Source organism: Formica exsecta, unplaced genomic scaffold (genome assembly GCF_003651465.1).
Source record: "Formica exsecta isolate Colony F162 unplaced genomic scaffold, ASM365146v1 scaffold871, whole genome shotgun sequence".
NCBI lineage: Eukaryota > Metazoa > Arthropoda > Insecta > Hymenoptera > Formicidae > Formica > Formica exsecta.
This window is the reverse complement of record NW_021853643.1, coordinates 235,890-254,013: the sequence shown is the minus strand read 5'-3', so window position 1 is coordinate 254,013 and position 18,124 is coordinate 235,890. Positions and strand designations below refer to the sequence as shown.

Below are 18,124 nucleotides of genomic sequence, written 5' to 3'. Positions count from 1 at the left end.
AGGACTTAGTGAAATTAATCAGATGATTTATTTACTATTATCTATATATAATAGTAAAAAAAGGACAGAATCTCCTTTTCATCTTGTATGCAACAATATAATACCTCATAGTAGATGATTTTTTAGGAAAAATTTTTCTTGATACGATTGGAAAAGAATTTTCAAAACGTATATGCTGGGGCAAATACAAAACGAGATTTTTACTACAGTATTCTGTACATATGTTTCTTAATACGATATTATATTTGTAGGATTAACTACGCTCTCTTTTTCTACACGCGAACGGCTTAATATTGAAGTCCTGAACTTATTATATATGTCTTGGCTAAATAAATTTACGCTGCTATTGACATTGGGATACATTTTACTAACGAAAGCATTAAGATTACTTTTAAATTCGGTTATAACGCCTCACACTTTTACACAAACTTTGATTTTTACATTCATTACTCATTAACTCATTACTAACGAGAAATTTAATTGGTTTAATGTATAAAACGTGTTTGTTATCCTGTAGTATATATATATTATTTAGTACTTGAGACACATGAAGTATCATATATTTTCGTACACATAATGTACCGATAATTATAATGACTGCATAATGATGCTTGTCTATGTAAATTACTATAGTGCCAGTAACTTTTTACAAGAAAATGATTTGAAATTAATAATATATCTAATATAGAACACCATCTAAGAGAAAAAATACTTTTGTATAATGTAACTTATTACCATGCCGATAAAATATTCTTCGTTTTACATAGATACTTTCTTATATGTGTATAATACACATCAATTTTATATTTTCTTACATCCAAGAACAATATTAATTTATGTTGTTTCATTTGCGTTGAAAAAATTAAATCTGAATTTATTTTCCATAAATAGTTAGAGATAAATATAGCTCGTATTATATATATAAGTAAGAGGATTCTTTTTTTCCAGTTCTTCACATATATATATATATATATAGTTTATAAAAAAATGTAAGCGGTGTCTTTTTAAAAATCACTGACTCTGCCACCGTTCTGCCAATCTCCCCATTTAGTAGGATTCTTCTCGCTATTCGTTATTAACTCTCCAGTTCTGGGATCAGTTTCCACTAATACCAAGTCGACAAATCGTTCCCGCGGTTTTATTTCTACATATTAAACCAAGAAAAAGTCACGTTACGAAACTACAAAGTCCTGAACACAATTAATTTTTTATAGAAAAGCTCTTACATTTTATGAAAAGAATTCGTGCTGATATCTGTGAAAATTAATTATTTTATCAATTAATTTTAATTATATATATATATGTACTTGGTATAGGCTGCAGTTTGAGTTTTTCATGAAACTGCTTAATTCGCGGCGACTCTTGGACATTTTCCGAGATTTTATCACTTAAATTCTTCTTCATTTTTAATAGTAAAGTACCTAACCACATTATATTTATATTTAATCTTTACATATTTCTATACAAAAGAAACTTTGATAAATAATGAGTGAAAAAATGATATAAAATTCGAAAATAATTATATTCGCAGAAATCTATTTCAAAAATGTAAAATAGTCTAAAGCAAACTTAGCTCATACTTGTGAAAAATTGCCTGCAATTTCTTATCATCTGTAGATTCAATCCATTTATGCAAATCATTATGCAAACGTTCTATAAATATTCACACACGGCCATCCATTGACGCGAAACCATCAAGATGATTTTCAATTTTGTTAATAAAACACTGTCGCTAAGATGTATGGAGCAAATACTCTTGTATTCCTATGAATTTTTTTCTATAAAATTTCCGATTGAGAGTCAATGATATATTAGTTACTAACTTTTTTAGATGCATACTGTGATGCCTTTTCTTGTTGTCGGTTAAATCAGGATTCGACAGAGCCCGAAAGAACCAACCGAGAATGAAAACGATCGAGTTTTTAACGGTTAATTAATCTAATTAGGCATGATAGAATTGTGCATTAAATCATAGTGTTTTGCGCTTCGACGAATTTCGTGTTTTTGATAAATTAGAGAATTATACAATAAATCTAAGTCACCGATTCTGATTTTGTTTAGAGAAACTAGCGCGACCGAGATCTGGGCGATCGCGATAAAACAATCTCATTTTTCGCAATATATGAACTTTACAATTTATATTTATAATTTTTATTCTACAAAGTAGAGATTTCTTTTTTATGATGCATCGCGCTTTAACTCGATGTATCATAATGTAGACATTTAATTTATTGAGATAGTTTCTAATTATTAACAAACGATTTAGATTTTCTTCTAAGATGACAGAGGGTTCAAAAGTCCGTCACACGACCCTTTCTCTCCCAGTCGCCGTAACGAGTCGGTTCTGGTCCGCGAGGACCCCCGATCTCGCCCGTTTCCGGATTCGTATTGTTCGGGAACGGTTCCAAAGGTTCTTTCTCTTGATAAGGGTGCTTACCTTCTTCCAATTCTTCTAAATTCTCTGTCATGTTTACAGTTCGATTTTTTTAGTTCTTGCAGAAATGTTGAGCATTCAAGAGAGAGCATCTCTCTCTTTTTATATTAATACGTAACTGCGTACGATAATCTTACCTATGGGGGTGCGTTCGCGCAATTTTTTTCGGAATTCACGCAATCTCGGACTCTCGCCGACCTCGTCCATGCTTTTGGATGAGAATAAACGCGCGAGCCCTTTAAAAATAAAAAAAATCATGCAAAAGCGTGGGTAATATCGTTCGTTACTCCGATGTATACAAAAACGATTAATGCTTTTTGTCTGTACCTTTCAAATGCAATCGCGAACTTGAAATCGATGCGCAGATAATTCCCGCCATTCTTTGAAATTCTCTCTCTATATATTTTTTTTTCTCCTTGAAAATATAAAATCCGATTCAGTCGATACGTCTCTATCTCTTTTCGCCTATTCCACAATAAGATAAATGTACGAAAATTGTTGCGAAACGAGTTTAATTCGTCTCAAGAATAATATCAGCTCAAGCGCACGTGTTGCGATAGCTATTTCTCTCTCATAACCTAGAAAAATTGATTTATTTAAAGTCGCAAACCGTTTTTTTATGAAGTTTTATAATCTAGATAATATGGAATACATTGTGTACTTCTAAATTATTATTAATCTCATAAGTCCATGTACGGTTTATGTTAAATCGGGCACTTTGAACGTTATATTCGCGTTTCGTCGTCGATAAAAGTGTATTGGATAGAAGAAAATCCAATATCTTTCTCATTTATTATTGTATAACCTTGTGTGTTTCTGTTTTAACATTCAACGCACTGTTCCTTGAAATTGTGTCACACTGACAGTCGCGTAAACAAACAGAAGGCGAAGACCATAGAATATATACTATATCTATGACATAGCAGAATTGCCACCTGAGTATCCCCTCCGTTCGCCTGAGGTGCGTTCAAAAAACCCTACCCGTAAGCGTAATTGACCAATCAGAACAAAGAAATCTTTGCTAGTTTTGTACTGATTGGTCAACTAAATGTTGCTTTACCCCACGGATAAGATTGATCTCAAAATTTAAAAAAAGTGCTAATAAAGTAATATTACGCAATGTACGTACGCCGTACAAATTATATATGTTATAAAATGTAAATACATTAGATATTGCGCATTACTATATATTATATAATTACAAAACCGGAGAAGTGACATCATTGGGTGTAGATGACGTCGGTGTATATAAGCAGTCGAGTTACGTCACGTCATCAATCCAGATCAGCTGTTCATCTCCGGTCGACGTTTGCTCGCTCGCAACGCGGGTTGTTTTCCCATGTCCGGATGGGACAGGACGGAGTTGACGGCCGGGAGTTAAATATATGTGAAACTATTATTAAATCAGAGTGAAGTGAAGATCGCTTAAATCAATGACAACGCATTATCACGAGTCTTGGCACAAAATTCTGCAAACGGATAATCCAAACAAGAGTATCACGTATAGCGTGGATTTGTATTTAATTTCAAAGTTACTTAACTCTCCGTTGTCATGGTATGAGATATTAAAGTATTAAAACTCGCGTTATTCGCGAACGATATCGATTAAGGGGAGAGAATGGGGCAGACGCTCAGCGAGCCGGTGACGAAGAAAAAGTCGGCCTGTTGTCGAGACAACAACTATCGTGTCGGTAGCTCCTGCATGCAAGGATGGCGTATCAAGATGGAAGATTCGCATGTGCACATACTCTCCTTGCCAGGTGATCCGGGCACCACGTTCTTCGCCGTCTATGATGGGCATGGAGGTATGTAAGCACACACTTTCTAGTACAGAATAAACAGATTTATCGCGCAACACAGAGCAATGAAACAAACTTTTTTTTCAAATAATCGGTGTATATATCCATAAAATCTGATCTTTACATAAAAATATTTGTATACTTTTATAGGTGCAACCATGGCGCAGCATGCTGGAAAACATCTTCATGAATATATAATTAAAAGAAGCGAGTACAAAGCGGGCGATATTGTGGAAGGTATAAAGCAAGGTTTCCTGGAATTAGACAAAGCGATGCAGAATAACGTGACCCTCAGAGATGAACATGCTGGGACCACTGTCATCGCACTACTTATCAAGGACAACATTTTGTATAGTGTAAGTCGTTCGTTATTTTGAAGGCGATATCTTCGTACATTCGAATACCTGACCTGAATGGAAAAGCTTTCTAGGCTAACGCGGGTGACAGCAGAGCGGTAGCGTGTATCAGTGGCAGGACGGTGCCACTTAGTCGAGATCATAAACCCACATTGAAGGACGAGCGCAAGCGAATCGAAGCTGCGGGTGGTTTCGTCGAGTATAAAAGGGTGAACGGCAATCTGGCATTGTCCCGCGCGCTTGGGGATTTCATATTTAAGCGAAATGATCATAAATCACCACAGGAACAGATCGTGACTGGTAATAATAACAGGACATCGATATATAAATGGCTAGAGACGCTATGATGCAACTTTCAATATATATTCGCGCATATTTTATGTTAACAACTTTACAAATTTCTCGCAGCTTTCCCTGAGGTGCAACAATTTCCTATAAACGAGGAATGGGAGTTCGTTGTTCTGGCGTGCGATGGTATCTGGGACGTGATGACCAGCGAAGAGGTCGTTAGATTCGTGAGAACGCGGCTAGCTCAGACGAAACTCGGCGACGCAGAGTCTCATCGCAACGTCACAATACGTCCCGAGGAGATCTGCGAAGAGCTTCTCAACTGTTGCTTGGCTCCGGACGCCCTTATGGGTACCGGTTGTGACAATATGACAGTGATACTCGTGTGCTTTCTCCACGGCAAACCATGTTCGCAATTGGTTTTGCGTTGCCAGGACTTTCCGCCGAGTATAGATCTATGACTATTTTAGATTTTAGTGAGAAAGATCTAATGTTTTACCTAAATTATTGTTATATAAGTATATTTTACTTTCGTCGGTGTACCTTGACTTTTGATATAGTGATATTTGTTATGCAATGTATTACACAATACTTTGGCTCTTTTGATAAAGATGAGCGGACGTATATTTATAAAATACATTTTGCATTTATATTTTTGCTCTTGAACCTGTGTAACTCTCGCATTGCGCATTGGTTTTTGATCGTTTCATACAAGAGTATCTGCGTGCGCAATAACATCCATAGAATAAGTTACACAAAAGCTCAATTATAAGCTTTTATTTACAGTTCTGAACAATGGACAAGACTGGGTCCGGATAATAAGTATTGTAACAATTTTCGTGAGACGCAAAAAGATTTCATTTAAAGTCCATAACGATCTTGTATAGAGGAAACCGCCGCGTTTGCGAGCGAGCTGAGTCGTCCGGCGACTTTGTTTACACCTTGACGCACGCTCTCTCGCACATCGTCGAGATCTACGACACCGGCTCTCCCCGCGGTCAGACGCATAGACAACGAAGAGGTGGGCGAAGTCGGCATCGAACTTTCAATGCCGAAATAATCAGCCGACGAAATGCTGGACGAGCCTTCGAAGCGACGTAAATTATTCTTACGTTCCCACTACAAATTTAAAAGGTACATGCATACTGAAGAATTATTAAAAAGGAGCACTATATTCTAGAGTCAGTAAAACATAATTTTACAAAAAATACATTGAAATATAGTTTACACTCACCACATTGTCGGAAGTACTGTCTTGAAAGTATTGGTCCGAGCTAATGGCCTTGGCGCTACCAAACTTTTTTTGAGCCTCTCCCTCGATGATAGATGAAGGCTTCGCGTCGCTCTTGGCGTTTGCGATACGACTCATGGGGGCTAGTCGTTTAGGCGGTTCCGGTTCTGCCACGACCACAATCTCATCACCGCGCGAAGACGGTTTGCTGTTAGCATAAACTGAGTAAAACTCGTCTAAAGTAAAAAAAAGATCCGTCTCTGCTGATAGTACTTCTGGCGTTGAAGTTATGATTTTAGACTCTTGCGTTATTGTCTTCATGTCGCCAAGTGCAGAATGACTCGCGCCACTAACAAGAAAGAAAGGACTTTTATATAAAGATAAAGTCACGCGTTAAATAAATTTTTCAGGATGAGAACACATAGTTAGTACCTTCGCGCATTAAATCCCATTCCAAGCCGTTCTGCTTGCGTTGCTTTTGATGGATCAAACTGCTTAGCTCTCTCTTCCACTTTCTTGGCTTGTTGAGTCAAATTTTGTTCATACCGTTGGGCTAGACGTGTGGCGAGCTCCTCCTGCTCTTCTTTTGTCACTTCCTTATCCTTCTCTTGTGCTTGTTTACGTGCCTCTGCAACGCTCTTCTCCAATTCGTCAAAATTGGTCTTGACTCTCTGAGCTCCTAAGCTTCCAGCTTTCTTTCCCAACTATAATTAAATTAAAGAAATAATAACGATAATAATTGGGATTTATCGTTATATTATTATTTCACTATAAATGCATGAACTTACACCACCAGGGCGTTTGGATTGTGCAGTCCTGCAACCTATAGTAGGTTTCCTTGCAGTTTGTACATTTGAGACAGAATCGAAAAGTTTTACGGAAGGTCCCAAGGAATTGGAAACAATTTCTGATGCATTTTTTTCTGTACTATCAATGTTTGGCACAGTATTAGATGTGAGGAATGTCTTGTCTTCTGTTGAAATTACTGTTTTGTTTTCGTACAAATCTAAATTTTCATGCTGCTTAAAGAAATCTGGCTCGTTTGTTTCTTCTGGTACTATCTCTGTGCTTTCCTCTAAATGCAGCTGTAAAAAGAATCATAATATTTAAATATAGGATATTCGTGAAATATTTGGCCAAGCATTACCAATAGTGCATAGTATAACAAACAGTATACTGACACTATTACCACTTTCGTTATTTAATGTCTACTTATATTTGCTTACATTCTTTTATCTGAGCAAATGAAATAAATATTTATATCCATATTTGACAATTTATTCAGATAATGAAACGTTTTTATTAATTTAGAATTAGTTTATCACTTGAGAAGTATATATTTATATTTGCATATTTATTATTATGTTTTCTTTTTCATGATTAATAAAATTCTCTGGTAAAATATGGCCAAATATTTTAAACATACCCTATATAGATTATTAAATACAAGCAACCAATAGGAATAAATATATATTATCATATTAAAACACATTGTATTAAAAATGTACATGTATATATCAGGTAAGCTCTTCACAGTGAATCTGTTATAATGATAATGTAAGAATGAAAACATTTGTGTAAACATCAAGGTTACACACACATTCGAACAATTTTGTGAATTATTACATATATTGCTAACTGTGTACTGACATTGAATGTATGAAAAAAATTGCATACATATGTATGTCTAAGACAAGTAAAAAGCAATTTTTAGGACAATGTTATAAGCAGATGTTAGTAAAATTCCGAAAAAGAAAAAAAGACGAATTTTAAGAACATTTACTTAGCTCACCATTGTTTTAGTTTTTGGTGTAGAAAAGGAAACCTATAATTATCATATTTACAGTTACACTAGATCTCTAATAATGTCTTAACTATAAATATACAACTAATATTAAATCCATCTGATAATTTTATACCTTTGTGCCATAACGACGCATTGCTTGGGCAGATGCTTGGCCTAATTTTTCCCTGTACAGCATAGCTGCGCGTGAATTATATTTCTGCTGAGCGTCAGTTGTAGTACAATTGTGTTGTGCAAAGAATTTTTTCTAAAAGTTAGCGATATAGAAAATAGAGATGAGAGATATGCTGTGATTGAATTACAAATCATAATTTAAACAAAAAACAAAAAAAAAATGGATTTTATAAGCTATGGAAACTAACAGCATTGGCATTACCACCCAGCTGCATATTTCTGAGATGCAACCATGTCCAATTTGTGTCAAGTTGCGTAGATTTGACAAAGGTAAGATGCACTCCCAGACTACGATGCACTGCCGAACAGTCGATGCACAAGAAGACTCCATATGTCACGCTGGACCATGCTGGATTCTTTGCGTTACAATCGAAACATGTCTGAAAAAATGGAAAGAATTGGCACATATTTTGAAATTGCTAAAACATTAAATAATCGTTGATGAAAACGTGTTTGTATATTGTAAATGTTTCCACGGAATATTCATATATAAATGATCCGCGAAATGTAATATAGCTGTATTCTATAAATCAGATATAATCGTTTTCATATGTGTGTGTGTTACATGATTAGGAGAGAAATTGCAAGCGTATTGTTCAGTCCCATTATTTCCTGTATGTTTACCATCGATTTAAATCAGGGACAAACCTTGTTGGTTGGAATGGCCCGCAGTCTCTTGAAAATTTCCTCGATATCTGCTTTACTGGGCGCATCTGCCATTTTTGACGTGTTGTCAAAACCTGTGCAGCTGTGTTCGTCACGACAAAATCCTGGAACGCGTGGCGAAAGCTGATTGCTCGGCACTAAAGTCACTCGAGCGAGTCGCTCGACGATGTGATTCTTCACGAGAAAAAGGAGGGAACACAGGAAGTGTAATGAATGCAACAAAAAGCATACGAGCAAAGTGCAATATATATCACCAATAGCGGTACACGAATGTCAGAATGTGTGTGTAGCTATTTGCGGGGACAGGAATTTGTGACGTTACATGTAATAAACTGTATGTCCTACCTTATCGACCTTAAACGCTCTACTTTAACAACCGCGCGAATGTGCGTTCTATATTACCGACTTATCTGAAAGTATCTTGTAGATGTTGGCAAAATACATCTAGGTCAAAAGGTCAAAGATTGGTCCCGTCCAAGATATATGGCACAGAAAATTGTGGGATCCAAAAAAACACAAGATTCGATCTTTTATTTTGGTTTTAAGGTGATAAATTATATAAATATATACACATGTCATGGATGAACGAAATGATACTGTAATTCTCCATTTCTTATAATGCTTTAACATTTTTTTTTATCTACTGATCCATCCGTGGATCGTTGCCCCGTATTCGGCGAATCGCTCACATTCACTTCCTCTTCCTCCACTTCCATACTATTCAATCTGAAAATATTAAAATATATTATCGCTGTATTCTATGAAAAATGTGTATACGTGTCATAAAAAAAAACTTACTCATCTTGTTCGAGACTGTAGAGCATTTGAAAGCCGGCGTCTAGACTAGGTGGAAATCCCTTTTCAGGATCGAGTAACTGTAACGTCGGAACTTCTCGATACACATTGCCGAACTCGTCTAGTTCCTCGAACTGTAGCTTGCTAGTTGCTTCATCTAGGACCATCCTGAAAAATGTTTATAAATGTTATTTTGACATAAGCAGCATTTAAATTGTTTAGAAAATTATCTATGGCTTAATATGCATTCCAATACTTAGTACTACAAGTATTAAGTTCAAGTTGCCTCTGTCTTTCCATCGTTTCCTCGACTTGCTTCCTTATATTATCTTCAAATTTGATGACATACTCCTGATAATAATCATGCAGCGCTGCTACTCCTCCCATACCTGTCTCAAGCAGCACTCTCTCCACAGCATCCTAGTGAATACAAAAATTTGTTATATAAAAACTGTATAAACATTTTAAAAATTATACATTTTTCTTACAGGAAAACCATGATCCTTCTGTTCAGTCGCCGCTTTTAACAAGAGGGTCATTCGTCTCAGAAAGTGATCTGCGACATCGGTGAGTGTTTCAATAGCAATATCCGACGAGTTTTCGAATCCAATATGAGCCAATAAAACAGTCACAGCGTATCTCAACAAATTCCGTGCAGTTTGCGGCATTAAATGATGTACACTGGAATAATCTTCAAGTGCATTTCTGGAATGATGCGATTAATAATTATACGACAATTTAAATTGAGAGTGCAATAATTACCCTTTTGGTTGATGAGGTAGAAAATGAAATAAATTTGTCGAATGTACTTTTTCTTTTGAATCCTGTGACCCTATCACAGTCATGTTTCCAAGCATAGTTCCTTCTTCCTATAAAAAGAAAATTATTATCATTACTTTTAAGTAAGCAACATATCATTACTTTGATAAATGTATGAATCAAAAAAATTATTTCAATTCTGTACCATTGTCCGTAATTGTTGATGAAAATTTATGGTGTTTAATATATGTAAATTTCCCATTGGTAATCTATAATGAACATTAATAGTTTTCAATATTAGTTTAACTCAATATTTCGACATATCAGTATTATATAAACATCATACTCACTGTAAATATTCAGGTTGCCTGTCAATGCGGTAATCACAATCAGTGTTGTTTGAATCATCCATGGCTTGTCGCCAGACATTTTCTATTAAATCCGGTGTTATTATTTCCTGTTTGAGCATTTCCCGCGATGGTAACTCTCCCCACAAACCACCTAAGTTTTTGCTAGACTTCATTGTCACTTAAAAAAATACATAGGAAAGTGTTATTTATTTAGTGATCACTCATATTAATGATATTACATTTATTTCAATGAATTGATAAGTTAATATAAAAACATTTCAATTTCCTCATATCATTTCCTTAAGTATTAATATAATCTAAATTTAAATAAACCCAATATATATCCAAAAATTTGTAGCAGCTTAGTAATTAACTTAATTACTGACACAGGTATAATTTAATAATTTATTACATGTATGCGCTGACTAAATCACTATAAGAATATTTTTGATTCATAAAATAGCAAAAAATGGATTTGGAAAATACATTTCTGTGTCAGCAGAGTTTTTTTAATTCGAAATCGTATTTAATGACAATTGGATGACATCCATTGGAAATTCCCGCCCGTCTGTAACGGGCAGTCACGTGGTATTGCGTCAGCGAAACGTAGTCTTTCGTATCGTCAAAAACATACGATACACACGCGAGTGCTGGGATTTTTCCAAATCCGCAGTCAGCAGTTCCCCCATCTTACCGGATGAGCGAGCGTGACGCGTAAGGTTCTTCCCTAAATAGTATAATCCTCGCGCGTCGAGCGATCGCGAGACGATTTCACATTTCGTTAACAAGCATGTTGTATTCGTGCGATGATTCTCAATACTAGCTAGGTTAAAATCGTTTATGTATATATACGTCACGGTGCAGCGCCATGTTCGGACAGTACGATTCGCCGAGCAATCGCGAGAGACTCGCGACTCCTCGATATATTTGAAATTTGAACGTGAACGGAAGAAGAAAAAAAAGCACGCGTGAAACGAGATAAACCTGCTAAACGCGTGTGCCAAACAAAGCGCGTTTAATCGCGCGGAACTATCAAACGTCAGGAGCCTCTTCACTCGCTCGTCTCGAGAATCTTGTGATAATGTATGTATCGTTTCGCATGCAGCGCATATCCATTCGTGCTATTGTGCGCATAAAGATAATAATCAGTAGAGATTAGGGAAGCAATAAAAATCAGTCTGTGACGCGATCGTCGAACGTGGTTTAGTTTTTCCAGGAGAGTTTCGATTATCTGTCAATGGAACAATGGAATCTGCGGCGGTCTCAGTCCTAAAACGTGCAGTGGAGATGGATATGAAGGAACAGTTCACAATGGCATTGGTATTGTATCAGGAAGGCGTACAGATACTTCTCGACACTGTAAAAGGTATGATATTTTTACGCTTTTCTTTCTCCCTCTTTTTTTCTTTCTTTCTCTCACACAAAACCTCTATCACATTAAAAATGCTATATTAGCTTTATTGTCACTATCTTTCGCCAAGAAGCTCAAGAATCGATAATAAAACGATGTAGAGACAAAGGAAGCCTACAAGGTGGAGTATCTCACGTCCAAAGCCAAGGAGTATCTGGGCAGAGCCGAGAAGGTGAAAAAACTAATTATTGAGAGGAAATCGGCCGGCATATACAGGGAATTGACTAAGATCGAGAATGGATCAACGGGACACGGCTATGCGAGTGTTTTCGGCAGATTCTTGGACGGTACTGTCACATATATCAACATCGAGGATCCATATATACGAGCCTTTCACCAGGTATGTATTTGTTTTGTGCGTCTCATTTCATTATAGAATATTATAAGATAGTTTACAAGGTTTGAAAACTTTGCGAATATATAGTTTTTGCTATTGAATACAAAAAGAGTTTATATATATATATATATATATATATAAACTCTTTTTGTATTCAATAGCAAAAACTATATATTCGCAAAGTTTTCAAACCTTGTAAACTATCTTATAATATTCTATAATGAAATGAGACGCACAAAACAAATACATACCTGGTGAAAGGCTCGTATATATGGATCCTCGATGTTGATATATGTGACAGTACCGTCCAAGAATCTGCCGAAAACACTCGCATAGCCGTGTCCCGTTGATCCATTCTCGATATATATATATATATAATCAACACAGTTTCACAAAATTCTTTCAGAATAAATAGCAATTTTAATGATGTAATTTATATTCATGTCTGTCGTTTAAACTTTAATTAGAAGTTTCTTTAAAGAAAATTATTCAGATGGTCCAATGAAAGAACAAAAATTTTATAAATAGAATGACAGAAATGCATACTTAATAAGATGAATACAACAATTTTATTATTGTTATTATTGGCCTGCAAAATTTTCCATCTTTTCCTAACAACCTATAGATTATCTTAAGAAATTATTACACTAATTGCAGTATTTCGTCTACAGTGTCAGAATCTGGTTAGACTATGCGAGCTGGCTGTCCAAAAGTGCTGCGCATTGACCAGAATATCCCTGCTTACAACTTACGAGCCGGAAGAATCTAATCAAATTAATCAAATTACTAGATTGGCTGAGTTGAAGGAAAGTTTAGCATTTCGCAAGATCTCCTTTGATTTCTCTTTTTCTGAAACGTTGCATGACAGACAAATTACGTAAGGCTGATAACATAAATGTTACATTGAAAATTTTGTCCCTACATTCTTTCATAGGTAATCCTTTTGTTTCACAGATTGAGTAATGGATGGGTGGTAAAAATCGGGCGTGGATTAGACTATTTTAAAGCACCAGAGGGCAAATTCGTTCTTGGCTCATGTGATCTAGAATTAAGACCATGCTTGGAGACTACCATAGACATTTTTCACAAGAATCAACTTCAAAATGAGACAAGATAGAGCACAATATCAATTGACAATAAAAATGGTTAATATTTTTTATACAGTTTTCATTAATGTATTTCATATATGTATATACATATATTATGGCACATTTATCGTGTGATAGTGATAAGGCATCCATATTTTTATATATATTCTCATCCTTGCGATATAGGATGCATAGAATAAAATATATTTGTACATATTTAACAAAAATACTTGCTTTCTGCATATTATTCTTATAATAAAATATAAAATATAACTACATAGAGATCGTGATTATAAAATATGTAAAACATATATATACAGATTTCTTTGTCGTACTATGCTATATCTCGCAATTTGGAATTGTATGAACCTCTCCATCATAATAGATTTTCCTTTTTCCAGACCTTTTTCCTCAGTCCAGCGTGCTGTGATCCTTTGCCTTTGCAATTCTGATTTGCTGTGCGGCCTTCTTACACGCTCGTCTCAACGACCTGGTGTATTTTAAGAAACCTGCTCCGACCTGCACCTCCTCCTCCTCCTTTGCTGGGATGTTGTTGATGATTCTGCATGATCCTGTCATACAATCTCCGCCACCGACTGCGATCACTTGCCTCGCAATTTCCGGTTCCACGCAGAGTCTGGTCAGCGCGGCCGCCGCGGTAATCTCCAGCTTTTGGTATGCGTCCTCCAAACCCGGTGGTCTCATACGGAGAAAGGAGACCAGCGCCACGGAGGCTCGCGCTCCAGCCAGATGCGACCGACCTTCTGGAACGCGCGCCAATTCGCCAATTAGTGCGGCGACCTGTTCCATCAAACAGACGTTATTGCCGACAGATTTCTTCACGCTTCGCAAGAGTTTCCTCACACTGTCCTGCTGCAGTATGATCTCGGCGCATAGCCTCGACTTGGACAAGTGATTTAGCGCCGCGGCGGCTAGCAGCAATGTTTGAACGCAATCAGTGCCCTCGATTAATCGGTTCAACGCCGGAATTAAAGAATTCGCGAAAGGCTCGAGACATGGCAGACCCCGCGCGTCGGTCCATGGTGCCGTGATCTGCACTATTAAGGCGGTAGCTTCAGTCTTTTCCCTTTCGGAAGAGGATTCTATGTTTAGGAGATCACTCAAAATCTCGGGACCGCCGTCTCGAGCAAAGTACTCGATCGCTGTCGCGGAATTGCATATGCTGGCTAGAACGCGTAATGTGATAGCGACGAGGTCGTTTGAAGGCGCTCGATCGCCGTCGATAAGACACGTCAGGAGAGCCCTTATACCGGAACATCGGGCTATGCTGCTTTCTGCGCGAAGATTCGATGATCCTAAAGCCGAAAGGGCCGCTAGAGCTCCTCTAGCTACGCTGTCGTCTTGCCGTGGAGTCTCTTCCAGACCGCGGACTATTTTCTATGAAAATTATTTATACACAATTAATCCACGATTATCATTTCGATGAATATAAGCCACAAAAATATAAAATTACCAACCTCGATGTAGAAGTCTAAACGCGTGTCGATAGTGCCGTCGACGTATGTCTTCATACTTTGCAACTGCGCGAGTATGCTCCTCAGACTACCTTGCTGAATCCTGCGAGGAGGAGGTGCCCCTAACTGAGAAAGGATCGAGAAAGCGGCCTCCTCTATGCTGCGAAGCAGCTCCATTTCAGACTTGCCGCCTTCCAACCGTGTTATCTTCCTAATAATGATTAACGTAAGATAAAATTGATTATTAATTATATTTATGCAAAGATCCTATTATTCTTATACAGTATAATATGAACGATTTTATTTCTGATTTTCTTATAGTGCGTCTGATTTTATATCCGTGCATCTCTCAATATAATACCTATGAAGAATTAAAGAAATCGGACTCACTCGACGATGCTGTGATAATGTTGCTCGAAACGTTTTGCACTGACTAGGAGCTTGCTCGCAGCGGCAGCTGCAGAGGACAACATTTTGAGATCTCGCGCGTGAATCCCGCCGGAAAACGCCATCCTGCTTCGCGGAATATTCTTGCTCTGCAGTGTACTGCTGCATTCGTTTTCGGTCTCCATAGCGAGATCGGTCAACCACGCTCTCATGGACGACGATTGACGATAATTTCTGGAATTCAGCACCTCCTTGCCGGCAGCGATCGCGTCTGCCGCGGAGTCTGTGCTAAACGATTTCGTTATCGAAGACAGCTGAACGCTATCCTCCGGCGGTTCGGATGCGTAAAGAAAATCTCCCAAACATTCGTCGTCCAGTGAAACGGATACTTTTGACGCATCGCTCCGCTCCTCTTTGATCCTGGAAAAGAAAGGGAATATATAAAAGTTTTGGTAAGTTTTTGTAAAAAGAAATATATATATATAAACATTATTTTTAAAATATTATTTAAAAGATATTCTTCTTATCCGAATATCTATTTCGTCATTCTTGAATTACGCTACCTTAAACGAGCCATAGCGATTCGACGTAGATTTCGTCTCAATCATGGCACGATTGTTATCATTCTGCTACTCTCGCGAAACTCGCATCACGAAGCAATATACTCGGAATCTATCGCTGATCGCTTTTTTCCGGAAACGACAGCCGGGGGCGATTTAGTGGAATGCGAGAGCTGACTAATCGCCCCGAGCTCTCCTCGAGAGCGCGACTGCACGTGATGACTAATGTCGCGTTGTTGTATTATAACGCGTCCACCTGTGCACCGCGTTATAAAGCTGAATTCCTCGTAGATTCGCTGTCGCGCGCCGTCGAAGGAGCCGCACGGTCGACTTCGACCTCACCGGTTACCCGAGCCAGCCTCTCACGCGTTCATTCATTTACGTATTCTTCTCGCGCGGCACGTTGTTGCGTTGAGTCACGTACGGCATGAGTGGAACACGGTGACTAACGGAAAAATGCGTCTGCACGAGGGTACCCGGTGGTTGGTTTAGATCCTGATTTCGTAACGCGAGCTCAACACCCGGTCGAACACTAAAAATCAAAAACTTGTGCTTTTTGCGCTACATGTAATTCGCGACAGAACTTTGTTTTATTTTTTATGAGAGACGCGCGCAGGATATAGGACGCGTGTGTAAAATTTTAAATAAACTTTTATCTCGAATTGTAGAGATAAACGCAGGCTTGATATAGAAAACGTATTTCATGAATTCAATCAGAGTCGAATACTTTTTTTTTCTATATGGGTTCAGCTTCGCAGCTTGTTATACTCGGGATACGGCAATTTCAATCATGTGTGTGCATATATGTTTCCGGCACGATTTACATGATTGCGTTATTAGCATAGCTGGTACGATCGCCGGTGTTCTTTAATCAAATCGCGACAGCGGATACGCGATCTGATAAATAATCATTTTGTCCGGAGGCAAGAGGGAAACCGAGATCGCGGCGTATATTTCATACATTCATCAACATCGAGAGTTGTATAGCGAGATTTGAAAACATATATCTCTCGTTACACCATAAAAGATCGGATATTTGTGCACACAAGAGGGAAGGCGCGATGCGCATACAATGGCCCGACGATAAGCCGAAACACCTTTATGATTCAAGGACTGATAATCATCCGATACTCTCGAGTCTCTGACGCATCTCTCGGATATTATGATCGGTGAGAAGAAGAGGAAACGATTCTCAAGCATGTGTCATTGCTTACGACACCATCAACGCGTGTTACACATACATATATGTATATATATCTTTTTTTATTATTAGAAAGGAACGAGCGCGACAAGATAATTGACGTGTCGCATTGCTATCGAGATTGGTTCATTTCTTTAATCTTATCGCCACGTTTCCCAAAGAAATGTTTCTTCTTCGACTTTATTGCGAGGCGTGACACAATTCCCAAGGTAAACATTACCGCAATGTACATTCCAGTAATATCGATAGCGCAGTTTTTTCCATGGAATTCCAAACACGCGCTGAATCAGGATCGATTGTTCTTACATGTTGTCCGATTCGACAACGTGTAAAATTATGAAACGAGATGAAGTGAAATCATTCATTAAATACCTATGATTCACGCGATGGGCTTTCGTTAGCTACTTTAAATTTTTATCAATGGGAAGCTTTAATATTTTCCTTCTCTATTCACGATTAGATAAAATTATATTCCATTCGCTCACCTTTCTCCCCGTGATAGACTCCTCGCGGATTGCTTGAAACGATCTTTCACGAATGTCCTGGAATGCTTCGGCGTGGACGTGTGCTTTGGCATCGAGGGAGATCCCTCCTCTAACCACGACGAGGCAATTCCCTTCGACTGCATCCTCCTCTGTCGCCTCGTTCTTCTTCTCAATTTCCGCCGTGGGGTCACGTTTTCATATGCTTCTGAGCAGTCTGATCTTTCGGAATCGGAGAATCCAGAATCTTGGCTTCTGAAATCTTGGCTTAAAGGGCTACAGGATCTGTTTCCAGTAATTTTGCGCTCCTCCTGTCCGTCCATTTCTGCCATTCTGGAATATTAAAATATTATACGTTTATCATATCACTCATTCTTCATTTAATAAATATAATGTAATGGAGGCACAATATATTATTAATGTAATATACTCCTCTCTATATTACCAATATAATTTTTTCATTTTAGATTACTTATTTTTATATATTTAAAAAAAATTAATATTTAATATATTTTCAAAATTACTAA

At 37.5% G+C, this 18,124-nt stretch overlaps 7 protein-coding genes across 20 annotated transcripts in view; 2 read left to right on the top strand and 5 right to left on the bottom strand.

Moving 5' to 3' along the window:
* Positions 1-173: 173 nt before the first annotated feature.
* Positions 174-1,468, bottom strand: LOC115244832. The gene is made up of 2 exons (XM_029822822.1): positions 1,308-1,468; positions 174-1,144 (listed from the first exon to the last, which is right to left on the bottom strand). The coding sequence occupies exons 1-2, from the start codon at positions 1,429-1,431 to the stop codon at positions 1,005-1,007; spliced, it is 264 nt and encodes an 87-aa protein (XP_029678682.1). The 5' UTR covers positions 1,432-1,468; the 3' UTR covers positions 174-1,004.
* LOC115244831 (succinate dehydrogenase assembly factor 4, mitochondrial-like) lies at positions 1,125-3,444 on the bottom strand. 4 transcript variants are annotated; one of them, XM_029822819.1, is made up of 4 exons: positions 3,087-3,444; positions 2,762-3,012; positions 2,572-2,670; positions 1,125-2,461 (listed from the first exon to the last, which is right to left on the bottom strand). In XM_029822819.1, exons 2-4 carry the CDS (start codon positions 2,811-2,813, stop codon positions 2,292-2,294), a joined length of 321 nt encoding a protein of 106 aa, XP_029678679.1. In that variant the 5' UTR covers positions 2,814-3,012; positions 3,087-3,444; the 3' UTR covers positions 1,125-2,291. The 4 variants fall into 4 exon arrangements, with proteins under 4 accessions (XP_029678679.1, XP_029678678.1, XP_029678680.1 ...); XM_029822818.1 differs by having other exon boundaries at positions 3,096-3,444; XM_029822820.1 differs by having other exon boundaries at positions 3,131-3,444.
* Positions 3,445-3,634: 190 nt separating this feature from the next.
* On the top strand, positions 3,635-5,512 carry LOC115244826 (probable protein phosphatase 2C T23F11.1). Its single transcript, XM_029822807.1, has 4 exons — positions 3,635-4,239; positions 4,384-4,589; positions 4,664-4,889; positions 4,998-5,512. Exons 1-4 carry the CDS (start codon positions 4,053-4,055, stop codon positions 5,336-5,338), a joined length of 960 nt encoding a protein of 319 aa, XP_029678667.1. The 5' UTR covers positions 3,635-4,052; the 3' UTR covers positions 5,339-5,512.
* LOC115244823 (ADP-ribosylation factor GTPase-activating protein 2) lies at positions 5,478-8,948 on the bottom strand. 4 transcript variants are annotated; one of them, XM_029822798.1, is made up of 8 exons: positions 8,735-8,948; positions 8,275-8,466; positions 8,028-8,159; positions 7,901-7,933; positions 6,897-7,193; positions 6,541-6,812; positions 6,112-6,457; positions 5,478-5,996 (listed from the first exon to the last, which is right to left on the bottom strand). In XM_029822798.1, exons 1-8 carry the CDS (start codon positions 8,804-8,806, stop codon positions 5,739-5,741), a joined length of 1,602 nt encoding a protein of 533 aa, XP_029678658.1. In that variant the 5' UTR covers positions 8,807-8,948; the 3' UTR covers positions 5,478-5,738. The 4 variants fall into 4 exon arrangements, with proteins under 4 accessions (XP_029678658.1, XP_029678660.1, XP_029678659.1 ...); XM_029822800.1 differs by having other exon boundaries at positions 8,289-8,466; positions 8,735-8,877; XM_029822799.1 differs by lacking the exon at positions 7,901-7,933 and having other exon boundaries at positions 8,735-8,944.
* Positions 8,949-9,233: 285 nt separating this feature from the next.
* LOC115244829 (MIT domain-containing protein 1-like) lies at positions 9,234-13,765 on the top strand. 6 transcript variants are annotated; one of them, XM_029822812.1, is made up of 6 exons: positions 9,234-9,298; positions 10,038-10,114; positions 11,864-12,022; positions 12,169-12,407; positions 13,076-13,281; positions 13,359-13,765. In XM_029822812.1, exons 3-6 carry the CDS (start codon positions 11,902-11,904, stop codon positions 13,519-13,521), a joined length of 729 nt encoding a protein of 242 aa, XP_029678672.1. In that variant the 5' UTR covers positions 9,234-9,298; positions 10,038-10,114; positions 11,864-11,901; the 3' UTR covers positions 13,522-13,765. The 6 variants fall into 6 exon arrangements, with proteins under 6 accessions (XP_029678672.1, XP_029678676.1, XP_029678674.1 ...); XM_029822816.1 differs by lacking the exons at positions 9,234-9,298; positions 10,038-10,114 and adding an exon at positions 11,051-11,370 and having other exon boundaries at positions 11,873-12,022; XM_029822814.1 differs by lacking the exons at positions 9,234-9,298; positions 10,038-10,114 and adding an exon at positions 11,055-11,370.
* Positions 9,249-11,484, bottom strand: LOC115244825 (STAGA complex 65 subunit gamma-like). Of its 3 annotated transcripts, none has more exons than XM_029822806.1 (8): positions 11,351-11,484; positions 10,657-10,834; positions 10,512-10,575; positions 10,310-10,416; positions 10,036-10,252; positions 9,834-9,967; positions 9,551-9,715; positions 9,249-9,478 (listed from the first exon to the last, which is right to left on the bottom strand). In XM_029822806.1, the coding sequence occupies exons 2-8, from the start codon at positions 10,827-10,829 to the stop codon at positions 9,376-9,378; spliced, it is 963 nt and encodes a 320-aa protein (XP_029678666.1). In that variant the 5' UTR covers positions 10,830-10,834; positions 11,351-11,484; the 3' UTR covers positions 9,249-9,375. The 3 variants fall into 3 exon arrangements, with proteins under 3 accessions (XP_029678666.1, XP_029678663.1, XP_029678665.1); XM_029822803.1 differs by having other exon boundaries at positions 9,331-9,478; positions 9,804-9,967; XM_029822805.1 differs by having other exon boundaries at positions 9,331-9,478; positions 9,804-9,967; positions 10,036-10,228.
* A 112-nt stretch (positions 13,766-13,877) lies between the features above and the next one.
* Positions 13,878-18,124, bottom strand: part of LOC115244820 (protein inscuteable homolog) — a 5,022-nt gene continuing 775 nt past the window's right edge. The window contains exons 2-5 of the mRNA XM_029822787.1: positions 17,601-17,930; positions 15,358-15,774; positions 14,971-15,178; positions 13,878-14,890 (exon numbers count right to left, since the gene is read on the bottom strand). Coding sequence (XP_029678647.1) covers positions 13,904-14,890; positions 14,971-15,178; positions 15,358-15,774; positions 17,601-17,930 — 1,942 coding nt within the window. The 3' untranslated portion in view covers positions 13,878-13,903. The remainder of the gene's footprint in view (positions 14,891-14,970; positions 15,179-15,357; positions 15,775-17,600; positions 17,931-18,124) is intronic.